Source organism: Maylandia zebra, linkage group LG4 (assembly GCF_041146795.1).
Source record: "Maylandia zebra isolate NMK-2024a linkage group LG4, Mzebra_GT3a, whole genome shotgun sequence".
NCBI classification, from domain to species: Eukaryota; Metazoa; Chordata; class Actinopteri; order Cichliformes; family Cichlidae; genus Maylandia; species Maylandia zebra.
In genome coordinates, this window is record NC_135170.1 from 8,038,403 (window position 1) to 8,054,568 (window position 16,166).

A 16,166-nucleotide genomic window follows, 5' to 3' on the forward strand; every position below is an offset into this window, starting at 1 on the left:
TATTGGAGTTTTTGGCCTCTTCATGGATGCAACACCCCCCCCCCCCCCCCCCCCCCCCCCCCCCCCCCCCCCCCACACACACACACACACACACACACTCATGTTATGATACTGGGTGGCTTTTTAAGGCAAACACTCCTTGAAATGTCTGATGATACTAAAGGCGCAAACTTGATATTTTTGGCCGAAGAACAACAACAACACAAGAAAGTCCATTTTTTTCTTATCTTAAGTAACAAAGATTTTCTGCTGATGCTAAAGGACTTGGATTATTGAAGCACGTTTTTGTAAATAACACCCTTTTCTTTAGTAACATAAAAAAGATTTTTAAATATTGAAATGGTGATGAATAAAAAGCGTTAGCCTTTATTAATGTTATAGATCGATGTATAGTCAATAATGTTTGGTTGTTTGTTTTAAAATCAAGCAAACAAACAAAACAACTGCGTTTTGTACAAATATTTGATCCCACTAGATACCAAATCTTGTATTTTATTACATTATAATTCCATCCTTTAGTTTTACAGGGCTCGAAGAATACTGTGCTAGCATCAATTATATCTAAGCACATCTTTCAAAATAAGCGACTGTTAAAAATTAAGTTTAGGGGAAAATATTATATTCAGTCTTCATTTGTCTAAATATTTGTCACTAGAATTATGTTTTCAGTATATAAAATTACTCAGTATATATATATATATATATATATATATATATATATATATATATATATATATATATATATATATATATATATATATATGCACTAACAGCAACTAAGTAAGGAAGCACTGGTGCAAACAGTCGATTAATTTTAATTTTATTTTAAAAACGCGATCATTTAAAATAAAAATCAGCCTTCTGCTGCAACGAAATTTGTTGGAGCACCTTACCACATGAATGTTTCATATGAAATGTCTCGGTCTATCTTTATACATTTATGGTAACAACGTCTTATAAGGTAAAACAGAACTTTCAGACACTAAATAACACAAAAACAAACAGGAGTATAATGCAGTACTGCTCGCGGACAATTCTTCCTACAGTTTTCCCATTAAGCAGAATACCTGCTGAGTCATTAAAAAAATAAATCTTACTGTTTTAATCTATTAGTAGCATTAAAATATGGGGGGAGGGGGGGATATAAATTAACCTCTTCCGCTAAATATTGAGGGGACAAATCAAAATATTGCGGAGAGGATTGCCTACTTTCGCTCTGAAGTGATAATAAGAACAATAATAACAGAAACGAAAAGCTAGTATAGCTCTTGGATTGTGATTTATGGGCTCAGACTTTTTCAAACATAAAAATATATACATACATAACTGCACATGGAATAGATATAACACGAATCCACAGAAGTCACAAGTGCTGCTGTTCATTGCATCAACAACCATCTCGTGCCTTTCTGCCGCAAATCACTTGAGGTAATAACACGAAGGAGTCTAGGATTCTTGAATTGTAACAGAAGAGTTCTTTGTTGAAAATGGTCCTATCCTGTAAATTCTGATACATTTTTCTTATCTCTTAAAATCTATGGTCACACATCAGTCCTCCTCATCGACCGCCTCCTCTTCTTCTCGACTCACTGCTGTGGGGGCGCCGCTCTTCGTCACAATGTTCTCCTTTTTCCACTTCATCCTCCGATTTTGGAACCAGATCTTGATCTGTCTCTCTGTGAGGCCGAGAGCGTGCGCGACCTCTATCCGCCGTTTACGCGTTAGGTACCGGTTGAAGTGGAACTCCTTCTCCAGCTCGAGGGTTTGATGCCGCGTGTACGTCTGTTGGCCTCTTCGTCTGTCAGAGACTGGACAGAAGAAAACACATTCTCTTTCAAAACAAAATCTTCCTCGAAAGATTAGGAAATATGATGTAGGTTAAAAAACGCTTGTTGACTCGTCGGTTAGTTTTCGACTCCACTTTCTGGCAAACCCGAAAAACTTTTAAATGATGGGGAAACGCGTAGTTTCAGCTTCTGCCTGTCTGAGATATACTTCTATCCTTTTCACCTACAAAAATAATGAAAGAATTTAGAGAAACGGGCATAATCAGTCTGACTGTGATTACTGATGTGTAATTTTTAACTAATTAATACAGTCAGTGTAAACGGACACGTGCACATGGCAATGTTGGTAGAGAACTGTTAATTCAATTTAAAACTAAAGAAAAAAGCCTCTTCTTGTGAAAAATGCATGAATCCGTGAAACTGCATTGACCTCCTGTGTTTATGAGGTCACACATCGCCTGAAGGTTAAAAAAAAAATAGGTCACATTTTTAAATCTCAAAGGTCATTTGCCGGCCACAAAAACGTCCAAGCGCATTTCCTCTGCACATCGCAGTAAAAGAAAGCTTCTTGTACTGCACCCATGACATTTAGAGATCAGTGGAAATCTATTGTGTACTGGACGATTTTCAATTGGGATCACAGTGCACGACATTTTTAGGTGTAACCCAGTGAAAATCTAGGTATAGCAACCGAGAAGGTATTTTACATGGTTCCTGTAAAATATTTACACATGATGGACGGATCACAATCTGTATCAACATCATTGTCTATAAAGACATCATTAATGGGGCAAATATATATTTATCATTAGGAATGATGACTGAGTATTTTTATGTACTGAAAATATAATTTTTGTGAAAAACCTTTAGACAAATCTAGTCCCCTTATTGTAATGTGTTCTGTACAGCTTCAAAACAAACTATTCAATTCAATTCAATTTTATTTATATAGCGCCAAATCACAACAGTCGCCTCAAGGCGCTTTATATTGACAGTAAAACTATCTCTTCCAAAATGATCATACAAAAAATAAATAAAAGTTGTATTGACTAAACGTTTTCTTCTACTATGTGAATTGTAGGTGAACCCAATAAAGTTGCAGCTGTAGCTTGAATACCATTCAAGACAATGAAATACTTTTAGTGAATATATATAGATAAAATCTATTAAAGGTTAGTTTTTTTTTAATCAGAATGTCTGGTCTTCTGATGAATGTGTTCTTATTCTGCCTAAATGACATTGACTGTATGACATGGAAGCACAGCTCATGAATCTTTGTCTGTTGTACTTGTCACTATACAAGAATCATATATCACAGATGTGCAATCATAAAATCTATATCAAAACCAAAATTTAAGAAATTACAATAAAGGATTTGCAGTGCCTGTCTGTGATTTGCCATCATTCCTTTCTGTGTGTATAAATTTCACCAAAAAGCAAAAATTAAATACATACTTACGAAAGGTAGGTGTGTGTGTGTGTGTGTGTGTGTGTGTGTGTGTGTGTGTGTGTGTGTGTGTGTGTGTGTGTGTGTGTGTGTGTGTGTGTGTGATTATGCATGATGTGATTTCATTTCCTAATTATATATAATTAGGAAATAAAATCTTTTGGGTAAAAATCAGTCTATGAGCTTGTAAAAGAATCTTGACTCCATCCATTTCCTTCCACTTATTCGATTTCCAGGTCTCACAGGGCAAGAAGACAGATATAGCTTGGAAATACTGCTAATCTGTGACAAGGTAACACAGACAAATAACATATAACAATTCATGATCACACACACCTGTGGTCGATTTAAAATGGCATAATGCCATGCACTGTTTTAGTATGACAGAGTATCTGAAGAGAAAGACACAGAGAGCACGCATCACGGCGAATGTCCCTAGAGGAGATTCAAGCGCAGGGACATCTTGTTGTGAGACAACACTGCACCACTGTGAATGTCAACTCACTCAGCCAAAAGCCCTCAATTTCTTTTCTTTCTTTTTTTTGGTTTGTTGTTCTTTCTTTCTTTCTCTTCTCTCTCTCTCACACACACAGACACCAACCTTGTCACATTCAAATGCTAAAAGAGAATATGATGTTCTGATGTTTATTTCCTGTCCACGGTTATTTGTTTTTCCACCTTTTTAGATGTAATTATTAAATACACATTTCAGGGAATGTATTTATGAATGTAATCAATACATTTAATTTAAAAAATACTTCCAGTTACTTCCATTCTTGCAGCTGCTATTTGTGTTTGAGGACATTGTAATAACTGGCTGGTTCATGCGTTTATCTGTTTATTCTTATTCATGTCAGTGGATATCTCACTGTTTTCTCCTGTTTCACGTATACACGTTATATGGTATTTTTTCCCCTTAACTCACAGTCCATAACAATAATTAATAATGATTGAAGGAGAGTAATTACAAACATAAACTCATATTTGTTTACATATATGCCTACATACACATTGCTCTCATTGTCCTTAAAGAGAAAGTCGATAACCTGCACTTAAAGGCTCACCAAGAATATTGTCGAGTATCTCAGTGTGTGCAGTCTCCTCTGGGTTTGTGCCACAGATCAGTATGTGTAACTGTCAGCACCTAGACATGTTTTGCTAGTTTGTGTGTGTGTGTGTGTGTGTGTGTGTGTGTGTGTGTGTGTGTGTGTGTGTGTGTGTGTGTGTGTGTGTGTGTGTGTGTGTGTGTGTGTGTGTGTGTGAGTGAGAGTGAAATTCATTTTCGCTGGTAATATTTTCTGCTCAGCAGTGATTTTCTTGAGCCAGATTTGGAATTCTCTGGCAGTCAGTGACAACAAGGGGATTTGCTGTTGCTTACTCTCTCTCTGGTGCAAACACACACACGGGAAACCAAAACGAAGTAATTGAAAAGAAGTCTGTTGGTGTGCTTGTGCGCACATACACATTCGAAGAGAGAGGCCAGCAGTCTCCTTAATCAACACTATCAACGGGAACATCCGGGTCTTCTCTGTCCAGTCATCTTCGGATGCCTGGATCTAAATCAACATCTATAAATTGATTGGCTGATTCGACCTCAGAACACTCGGTCTCTCAATACACATTAAATAAAAATAGAGAAGACTAGGAATAACAACAATACGGATTTTGCAGTGCCTCTGCAGTGCCTGCCTGTGATTTCCCACCACTTCTTTTTTTAAAAGATTTTTAATTAATCTTGGTAAAATATTCTAATTATATTTGTAGGCCACAATATGTGGGCTAGTATTTTATTTGTCCATTACTAAGTTTTTATAATTCTATATGACACACGTTGTTTTCACTTTTCTGCCTGAAAACGTGAAACTCCAAAATAATTTCTTCATTCTTTACAGTTTAATGTTTATACATTATGGAGCTCTTGAAATGAAAGACACTTCAAATTTTTTGTTATGCTGTCAGTGAGATAAGCACCCACACGGGGGCTGTGGGACAGGAGGACTGTATGGTGACAATAAATAATAGTGAAACCTGGGTCCCCTACACACGAAACTTGTCTTTGCTTTTTTCTTATCGTAAAAACATAAAGTAAAGCACAGAGTAAGTGTACATTAATCATTTAACAAATACTTGGTTATAAGATTTCCTTTTATGACAGCTTTGACCATACATCTTTATAATAGTGCCACTTAAAAGCGCAGGAAGAACCTTCAGGTTCTCACCTGCGAGGCAAGGCAAGCTTTAACATTTTTCACTTCTCTCCTATATGATTCCACGTGACTGTTTACTGTGTGGGGCAAAGATATCTTCAGCGCTTTTACGGAGGTTTTACGCAACAGTATTCCTAACCTACATCCCATATTGTATCACATGTTCAATTTTACCAGTTATAAAAACAAAACATGGTATCTTTGTTGTAGTTCGAGACTCAGTATCCATTTTGCATACAGCTCGATGTCGGCATGCCAGATCAGTTCGTGGGAAAGAGCAAGCCTTCAAAGATCTGCTAGTTTATAGTGTTTGTAGTGGTTAGCTTATTGTGTGACAGTACAATAGCACAATGGGCTTTCAGCGGACTGGTTTGTGCAGACAGTGAAACATAAGGATGAGGTGAGCTGAGCCAAACACTGACTGTGATGATTCCACTCCTGACGGCCAGGTGAAAACTATTTTTCTTCATTTTCAAACAGTCAGAATAAAGCTCCACCCTGCCCCCCTTTTAAACACAATATCACCTCATGAATATTCATAAAGTCTTAAATTCTGGTTTTATGGCATTATGGCAGAGCCATAAAAGAACTGCAGAGTGGGTAGGGGTGCTGTAAAATAGTTGCAAAAAGACCCTGACAGGCATAGTTCATCAACCCACAGTGGCCGCTGCGCAACCGGGCCAACAGTTTAAAGACCGTTTAATGAACAAGGACACACACACACACTCAGTTCTCTTTCTTAGTTCACCTCCCTGTGTTCCCAGCTGACGAGAGGGGAGGGCGCCTCATCACCTCTCATAACTTTCTATCCCCATCTCTCCTCACCTGAGCTTTTCATCCAGGGGTAAATACGCAGTCTCTCGTGGTTTAGCCTTCTTTGATCGGGGCTGCTCTGCCTCCTGGAGGTCGGCTCAGGAAGCTTCGGAGCCAGCGAGCATAACTGAGTCCGATTGAGTGGGAACAGCTCTGCGGGGCATCTCAACGGCCGAACTCCCAGTGAGTTATAACCTCCTGCTGAGCATATTTCTGTAGCCTCAACACCCCTAATGCCCCCGTTTAGTCCCGAAAGAGAAGACCCAAATGATAAAGGAGAAGAGGAAGAGGGAGGAGAAGAAGAAGAGGGAGGAAACTGGACTCTGCTGCTGCCTCTCTCACTGGATGCATAATGGTGGCGATATCCTCTGGACACGAAGGCGCACGAAGAAGACACGGCGGGAAAAGGAGAAGAAGACGGACAGTGAGAAGTTGAAGTGTCCGCTGAAAGCAGTCCACAGCTCATTGTGGATTGTTGGTATTTGGTAAACAGCGCGTTGGCGAAGTCCAACGAACTCATAATTTGGCTCCGGTGATTTGTGGGCCTGGGTGGTTGAATGTCGATCTTTTTAGGAGCGATAGTGAATTATTGGTGGGGTATTACTGTCTATAGTTTTACACACACACACACACACACACACACACACACACACACACACACACACACACAATCACCCCACCCTGTATTTCTCATCCCCCACCTCCCATTGCCTCCAAGAACACGTGACGGAGCGTCCATGTGATGTCAAGATGTCCAATGGCGGACGGGGTTTCCCTCCGGATGCAAAATCATAAAGGGATCACAGGGAGTGACTCCTACAACATGTAGAACATTATACAAAAAAGTCGGGGCAACTCAGAATCTTCGCCAATCACCTAGAAACCAAGAAGACTGAAATCTGACAAATATTCAACTCAAAGCTAAATCATTAACTGCCATACTTGAAATGGGCTTCAAACAAACAGCAGAGGACACTATTAGAAGAAGAACAATTGGAACGTATGCGAAGCAGCCGAGCAGACTTCAACAGAAAACGGAATTCTCTTGTTCTCAGTGTCTTGTCCCGGCTCATGGTTTGAGGGGACCACACATGCAGAGAGCAGAACAGACGAGCTGTTGTGTGCCTGCAGTGGGCCGCTGCTGTCTGGTCAGTACAGGCAGAGTGATAGACGAGGATGTAATGCAAACAACAGATAACGTTTAATGGAAGCAGTCCAAAGGTGTCACTTTGAAAATAATTCTGTGAGCCAACGGTGAAAGATGAAATCTCTCCACTAATATAAAAAAAAAAATTACGTTTTAATATTGCTCATACCATATCACGCTCCAACTATAAAGCAGGCAAACAAAAGTTAACGAGTAATGGATATGGTTTCAAGAACAAGCATACCGAGTCTTGATCTTATACAAATTCACCGAAGAACACAAAGCGCACCTCTCTATGCCGTTTCATAAATCACCTTTACTCTTGAATTCAGCTTTAATGAATCCTGCGCCCTCGTAGATTCAGAGAAACTCACCTAGCGTGCAGGTGCTCTGCTACGTCCTTAGATGTTCAATTTCCACGCAGCATTCAATTCAATCAGGATTAAATCTGCGCGTTGAGTCTAAATAAGAGTTATGAACTGGAAGAACGAGGGAGAGTTTGAGGATTGAGAAAAAAAGATTTGTTTTTGGTGACTAGTCAGACATAATCGGATGTAGTACGCTTCAACCTCTGAAAAAAGGTGGCATCTGTCTCGGTTTTAACTGTTCATGTAGCAGGACAAGATCGCAAAGCATGGCTATGACGTTTGCATGCAGTTGTTTAACATCAGGAACCCCCCGCCGAGATTAGATATTTTAATAGTATGCTTTGATCATACTTAAAGTGCTTATTAAATCAGAAATATATCAGTCATGATTACTTAGCTCACCAATCAGATATGATAAAAAAAAACTCCTTGGAAATGTTGTCCAGTGTGCCCCAAAACATTTATATTTTGACAACTACAACTGCCATATCCCTCATTTACAGTGTGTCTCTATCTCCTGCTGGTAAAATATTATTGGACATAAAATATCTGAATTTCAGAAGCGGGACCACATCATTATCCCAGTTCTACAAGCCGTTCGTTCTCGTTTTGGTGCCCCACTCCCCCCCCCCCCCGCCTTTTTTTTTTTTTTTCAATTCTTTCACGTCTTCACTTCTCATTAGTATGAGTATCTGCCAGGCCCGGGAGCCGCCACGGGTCCCCTCCAAGGCCTTCTCCAAACCGCAGCTTAATTCATGTTTGAGCCATTCGCCTTTATCTACTTAAACGCTGTCAAACCTAAACTGAGGACATAAGCCCAGCTAGTGAAATGAACAAGTGCAGTCTGTAAATATGTACTCTGAAATTATATTTTCAAGTACAGGCTTCTTAACTGTGGTTCATTACTTTAAAACTAAAAATGACAAACAGAATGAAATATTTCGAACATTTAGGTATACATTAGTGCATGTGCTTTTATTGTGGAAACTGCACATGTGGTCCACTTTGCCTCAATATGTCAAAGCCTGTTAGATTTGTGCAATTATTCGAAGCCTATTTGTCGTCCTATTAAAGCTTTACTCTGAATCTGTCTTCCAGCCAACGCCTGAAAACCCGACCAGCCAAATATTCAGTGATTTGATAGCATTCAAACCCAGACTTCACGGATACGCTACAGTTTAGGTGAATGCGGACAAGCGCATGCTCCCTGAATTTGAGCTTCCCATATGGAAACAATCGGATCTGAAGTATCACCGTGATGATGATGGAAGACGGTGTAATGATAACTTTAGAGGTCTCTAATAATGTAAATGCAGGTGGAGTGGCACGCCATAAATAAAGTAATGTTTGGAAGGATGAGGATTGTGCGCGAGTGTGTCACCGTGAGGGTATAAGAGGGTGGATGTCTGTTGTTTTAAGAAGAGATTTCCGAGTCAAGGCTAAATGTTTGGCCTCGTGAACTGAGCGGTCTGGCAAGTCTGCGTGGTGATAGAGTGAAGAGGGATAAAAAGGAAAAGGATGGAAGGATGCGGGAAAGGATGGAGAGTGCCACACAAAAGATGAAAGGCGGGGATTATACGATTATACGAAGACATAAAAGGAACCCTCAGCTTCGACTTTTTATCACATTTTCCCATTTTTATTCTTATAAATGTTCTTGCTTTTGAATCTGCACTGCGCGCATGCGTTTAACCCCCCTCCCCAAAGAGAAAACAACATAAGACAAACACCACCAATCAAAAAACAAAATAAAACAAGAAAACAAACAAATAAACAAAGGGAAAAAACGACAGTTAGAGGGTGTAAAAAAGAGACCCGACCTACTAAAACGGCATAAATAGGCAGTTTCATGTTGTTGGAAATTTCATTAATTGCTACGTCATCACCATCATCATCAATCATTGCCATAACAACAACATAGAAGTGAAAAGTACAGTAAAAAGTGCACCATTATCATCGTCGTCATCATCATCATCATCATCATCATCATTTTAACTTAAAAACTATACAGCTGCCAAAGATAAAATTGTTAATGATTAACTTCTAACAATATAGAAATGTTTCCACGATAATTGTTCCACAAAGAAAGAAAGCTATCTTTTTTTCTTCTTTTTAAGTTTATTTTAAACACTAGTGTAGACTATGTTTTCTTGCTTCATTGTCACGTTTTTTTCCTCTCAAGTCCATCTAGTTAGCCAGTCACCATTTTTAGAAACTCACATTCCCTTCCAACGATTGAATCGTGGAGACAGCAGGGGAGTCCAGTGGCCTCAGTTAAGAAAAAACAGCCCACCCCTCACCCCATCCTGCCTAACATTTACACCCACCCTGTCCCCATCTACCCCATTTTCTTTCTCCCCTACATTTGCTTGTGGCTTTTCTCGCAGCAATCGTCGTTCACAGAAGCCTGTGACCCCGCTGTGCCTGCCACCGAGCCTCCTCCACCACCTCCTTCTCCACTTCCTCCTCCTGCACCACCGCCACCTCCGCCGCTGACGCCATCCCGCAGCTCCTTCTCCCTCCTCTCCCTCTCCACTGCCTCCTGTTCGCTCTTGCTACTGGGGAACTTGTCCTTGTTGTTCTCCTTCTTCCACTTCATCCTCCGATTCTGGAACCAGATCTTCACCTGCCTCTCCGTCAGCGCCAGCGCGTGCGACACCTCGATACGGCGTTTCCGGGTCAGGTAGGGGTTGAACAGGAACTCCTTCTCCAGCTCCAGGGTCTGGTAGCGACTGTAGGTTTGGCGGCCCCGCCTCCTGCCAGCAGCTACTGGGGGAAGGTGGGAGAGTGAAGAGAGAAAATTGTTAGACACAAAACTTCATTCTTCCATGTCTAATAATCAACTTGACACCACGCACACACGCACTCAAATGCACTTGCGTGGGAAACCTTCAGCACTTTCAGGTTTTCGTGAAAATTTACCTTCGCCTTCGTGATATTTTGAGTGTTTCTTTTTCTTATGGATTTGGTAATGCTCTCATTATTTCTGACGTATTACTGTACCTTTACCAATATCAACTGACTGCGAATATTGTAGTGAGTGCACCGTGGTGTTAGCAAAGTCTCCTCGGTCATTTTGAAACGCCTCTGATTTTAATACACAAAAGAGTGGTGGATGTGGATGAAATTTAACTTAAGCAAACAAAAAACGTTTGATGACTTTGCCTGAAAATAAGTTTCCAAAGTGTTGCTAAATTCTCCCATCTAAATCAGTGCTTTTTGTCTACTTGCTATGGCTCCTTTCGTGTTGACCTTTAACTTATAATGTTTACATGTCTATATTTCATATTGCTCTTATAACAATTTCAACACTATACACAAATTGCCACCTTGTACGTCTAAACCTCACCTTGTTGGAGGCGTCTACTGGCATGTACACTCCCAGGTCATCGCTTTTCCTCCAACAAGTTCTTTGTTCTGCTAATGATGGGGAATTAGCTTTCGTGCCAATTACAGTAGGCTCGTTTACAGACAGAAATGAACACGACTCACAAAGCGAGACATCGTCCAGTGTTATACAATTTGCAGTCTGGATCAAATACGCATGTGCCAAAGGAAAAAAAACAGTTTAATGCAGGCGCTGTGAAATTATGTGACAGCCGTACGTGAAGTTACAAGAGCACAGTAAAAATGGACGCACGCGCTCTTTGAACACGAGTCTAAAAACTGAAACTCTATACCGCTCAGCCGGTTTTACTGCAGTAATTAAGACGTCTCTTATGTAGACAAATCAACTGAAGACTTCCCCTTGTGCATATAAATATTTAGTACTATAAATGCATCGTAAATGCTTTTCAAACGTGAAAAATACTCAGCGTATTTGAGAGGAGCCTAAAGGTCTTTTCTAAGGACTTTAAAAGATGCCCACAATGAAATTTTGGAATAAGAAGGAACTATTTCTCAAAACATTTGCTAAATGCAGGTCCGCATTGTGCTGTAGTCTATTGATATGGTTTGGTTGTTTTCTGGCATTCGTATCATTTTATATAAACCCTTGGAAGGTACATTTTTCAACAAACTGGGCGATGTTTTAAATTGAAATAATGTCTAAAGGTTAAGCTAAAATGCATCCAACATGACATCTTGGGGCTGTTAATAAACTCCAAGTTGTTTCAGCGTAAAGTGGACGATTAAAACGACACATTTAACCATGACAGCCTGGCAGCAGTATCTCCACGGTTTATACAAAGAGGACATTTGTGTAAGTGATTATATTTCCATAAACATGTTTGTCTTTCGCCTTTATTATTATGTCATAAAAAGGGAGCGCCGTGCCATGGACAAAATATGCCAGTGGCCATAAAAGCTTTGAAGTAAAAAAGGCTGCGTCCAAAGTATTGCTCTGAAGGGAAACTCAGCTTTTACAAGTTTTGTATTGATTGTCGCTAATCGTGCTCGAAGACCATCGATCTGGGAACACGTTGAACCGTATTGGACTAATAAGAATGTTTTATGAGAGAGCGAGAAAATTCATATTTGATGTTTTTGTTTTTTGGGGACGGGGGGTCGTCAAGCCTCTAATGGACTTCTAGTGGACTCTGGGTCTACAGCCCCCATTTCACATGCAGACAACTATCTCTCCGCAACGCTAAAATGTAAGGGTTTAAGTAAAGTTTGAGGGCATAGTCTCATATAGTCGACCACTCTGATATAGGGTGACACTAGGGGTGACACTAGGGGTGACTAGGTAAATGTTGAAATTTCCTGCACTACACTGTATCAAGAACACATCTTACAGTTGTAAGATGTGTACAGTTGTACAGGTTGCGGTCTAATTTTTAAAAAGAGCACAAAGTTTACATGTCCACAATATGGGAACAAGCCGCGGGAAAAGATTAGACATGGAAATGCAAAAAGTTGTAAGCGGTGTAGAGGTCCTCTGTGTGTGTTGTCAGAGGAGTGTGACAGTAGCCGTGCTATACAGTTTCTTACGACGCAACACCACGAGGAACTGAACCTTCAATCCTCGCCGTTTACGTACAGCCTGTGTTCGAAGAATATATGTGTCTATATGAGAAAGATAAGTAGAATAATAGTTCTACTTATCTTTCTCATATAAATGTTAGCTTGTGTTTTTTCCATTAAGAATATATGCTACCTTTGTGGCATGCTGTATTGTTGAAAATGTTGTTATAAGCTTACAGTAATGAAACAAATTTAGTTGTTTTCCTTTACAAAGCCACTGGAACAAATACTAAATAAATGTACGGGAGATGACATTTGAGGAAGGAGACAGCAGATGCCAGTGAAAGCTGGGCCAACGGGAGCTAATACCATTACACATAGACATTTATTAGCTGGCCTAATCACATTTCTGTTCTCTTTGTGTCATGTTTAAGGTCGTACAGAGAAATCATTTATCAAGACTTCCAACCACAGGGGTGAAGTCGTAAAACTGGCTCATGTTCGCAAGTTTACAGTCAAACTCTGATATTACACCCCACCTTTGGAATATATATATATATATATATATATATATATATATATATATATATATATATATATATATATATATATATATATATATATATATATATATATATATATATATATTCCAAAGGAGGGGTGTAATATATATATAAAATGAAATGGAAGGGGAAGAAGAGTAAAAAGACTAAAACCTTAGTCCGCTCGGTCTCTGGTGCGTCTCCATTTTATCATTATTTTATTTTGTTTCTGTTTTTGTAAAGAGACTTTACACACACAGTTATGATAAGCAGGGAGTCGAGCAAGTACATCGTTTTAAGATGTAAAATACCAGAATTTACACTAACGCTGAGGCGGAAATGTTGTAGGAAACGCTTTGCTAAATCGTGCGTAAATGTGAATTGCCCGCTATTATTATTGCTAGGTTCTTTAGCAGCTGGGTAAAAAGCTGCATCCTGTAAGGATGGAGAGAAGGTAGCTTCAGATTAATACACATCTGAGTTGTTGTTTTATTTATTTATTTTTAATTTTATGATCATTAGCTTGAAGTCACAAAAGTTCAGCACAGGTCATAACAGCGTCTGCAGCCCTACTTTGAAAATACAGCCGAGAACATAAGCCATAAAATAAGCGCGCGCGCACACACACATACTCACACACAGAGCAGGAGAGAGAGATATGGACTCAGACAAAACAGGCTACTATACATGCCAGTCCATTCACTCTCTCCCTTCAAAGCACAAAAAACAAAAATGCCAACTTGCACAAGTCTTTAGGTCTGACTGTGGTGCTGCTTTACGTTATAAATTAGAACCCGGCTCTGCTTTAAAACAGTTCTTTCAAAGAAAGTCACATTTATGCATCTTACGTGATTTATAATGTGAAGGAGTTGAACCGATCCGGCCTCATCTATATATCAATGGCTTTTTGCACCACAAAACACAAAAGCGAATTAAATATGAATCCGAGGGACTTCTGCTGGGGGATAATTTTGTTACGCGAGGTCTGTGAATTTAGAAACCACAGACGCTGTGCAATGGCAAAAAAATGCTCTCTCTGTTCTCACATGCATTCTCTGAGCTCTGTAGACAACTGACCACCGTGTAGCCAAATAATCCCACCACAGGCAAGTCGTAAACCGAAAAAAACAAAGCCCAGTAAAAGTTTAACCGGGGTCAGAGCTGCATGTCCAAAATGTGTCGGTGAGGCTGGAAACAACTACCTTCAACATCTCGGTATCTTCTTCCTGTCTGTTGAAACTAAGATTTTCTGCGTTTAGTTCTAACTGGAGGCACTGAGGTTCAGTTCCCCCTCGTCAACCACCATTTCTCCCCGTTTCTTGTCTATTTTCCATCACCCCCCTTCTTATCCCGGGGCTTTTCCTCTCTCTGTTTGGGACGGTGCAATTAAACCCTAAAGTCATTCACACATGTTTTGCTGCTACCAATAAAACCATAAACGTGCTATTGTTTCCCCACTTTGAACGCAGGAACCTCTAATTGTTCTCCCTAAATTGCTGCTTTCAAAACAACTTCTCCAACTTTCTCCCACTATTTCCTGCTCCCTGTATGATTATATTTTCTGCCTTCGGTTCCTGGAGGACAAGCAGCTTTGCTCTTACTGCAGACTGCTTTGTAGGAGTGAAGTTCTATGGTTTGGAGGGAAAAAAGAAGAGAAAAAATTTACTAGACTCGCCATTTCCTCACCTTGCGGCCTCATCCAAGGGAAGAGTTGCGTCGGCGAGGGACTCTGCTCGGTGCCCTCCGCGTCCTCGCTCCCGAGTCCGGGCGCGCCTCCCAGCTTACAGTCGCTGTACTGAACCAGATCCGCGTCCTGGGTGCCGAAAAGTGTCTGCCGCTGCAAGGCGTCGTATCCGTAGAAGTTCCCTGGTTCACCGTGGCATGTGACCGCGCACGGGCTCTGCTGGTATGGGTTGCTGGGCAGCGTCGAGGCGCTGTGGTGGTAGAAGTCCTGGATTTGCGGAGCGTGCTGGAAGGTGGCGCCGGAGCTCGGGCCGTACACCACGGTGGGCCGGCTGCCAGCCAGGTCCTGCGCGAACCCGCACTCGTAGTAGTTCGGACGTAACGAGTCCCCGCTTTTATATTTGGAGAAGAGCGAGTTGACGAAATATGAACTCATCTTTTGTGTTGTTTTCTGTTTTAATTTGTGTTCGGCTCGGCAGAGTCAGAGTGAGGGTGAAGGAAGAGACCAGTGGCTTTCAACTGTTTTCTTTTTTTTCCTGCTGCTTCTGTGGTACGGTTTGAGGCACACACACACACACACACACAGATAGTGAGCAGGGAGAGTGAGGCAAGTCCGCCGCCGGTGTAAGTGACCGTTGTTGTAGTATTTTCCACCTCACGGCGGCAACAGACGAGTCGGTTGCGGTGTGAGTAACGGTGACGGCAGCCGGAAATGTGAGAACCACAACCAGCACCACAACAACAATAATATAACAATAATCACAGTGACTCCATAGAATTTCCAGCCCAGAGGAAGAAAAATAAGAGGAAGGAGAAGAAGAGGATAAGGAAGGGCTCGTGCGCATCACAATTCCGGTGTTTGCGCTGTAAGCCCTGTCGCGCTCTCAAACGGCTTTTCCGTGATTTACTCCCCTGCAAATGAGTTGTTTCATATTTTTCTCCTTCTCCCTCTCTCTCTCTCCCTTGCTCGCTCTCTCTCGCTCACCCCCCCCCCCCCCCCCCCCCCCCTCTCTCTCGCTCTCTCTCCGGCTGTGTCTCACGCGCCCTCTCTTTCTCTCGCCTCCTGGGCCAGGGTGTGTGTATGTGTGTGTGTTTCAAGGATAATTTGCATCTGTTATCAGCTCTTCATCCCATTGGGTTTCGAGGCATACCGACAAGTGTGCACCAGCCCGCGCGCAAACCACACACAAACACATGCGGAGTCTTTTTTTTTTCAATTTCCCCCGTTCTTTTTGCGCACGCACGCGCTTATAAACTGATAGATGAT

At 41.0% G+C, this 16,166-nt stretch overlaps 2 protein-coding genes across 3 annotated transcripts; both read right to left on the bottom strand.

The window, feature by feature from the left end:
- Positions 1-830: 830 nt before the first annotated feature.
- Positions 831-6,892, bottom strand: hoxb7a (homeobox B7a). The gene is made up of 2 exons (XM_004568641.3): positions 6,267-6,892; positions 831-1,808 (listed from the first exon to the last, which is right to left on the bottom strand). Exons 1-2 carry the CDS (start codon positions 6,772-6,774, stop codon positions 1,549-1,551), a joined length of 768 nt encoding a protein of 255 aa, XP_004568698.1. The 5' UTR covers positions 6,775-6,892; the 3' UTR covers positions 831-1,548.
- Positions 6,893-8,553: 1,661 nt separating this feature from the next.
- Positions 8,554-15,850, bottom strand: hoxb8a (homeobox B8a). 2 transcript variants are annotated; one of them, XM_004568639.5, is made up of 2 exons: positions 14,903-15,850; positions 8,554-10,538 (listed from the first exon to the last, which is right to left on the bottom strand). In XM_004568639.5, exons 1-2 carry the CDS (start codon positions 15,333-15,335, stop codon positions 10,129-10,131), a joined length of 843 nt encoding a protein of 280 aa, XP_004568696.1. In that variant the 5' UTR covers positions 15,336-15,850; the 3' UTR covers positions 8,554-10,128. The 2 variants fall into 2 exon arrangements, with proteins under 2 accessions (XP_004568696.1, XP_004568697.1); XM_004568640.5 differs by having other exon boundaries at positions 8,556-10,535; positions 14,903-15,848.
- Between the last annotated feature and the right edge of the window lie 316 nt (positions 15,851-16,166).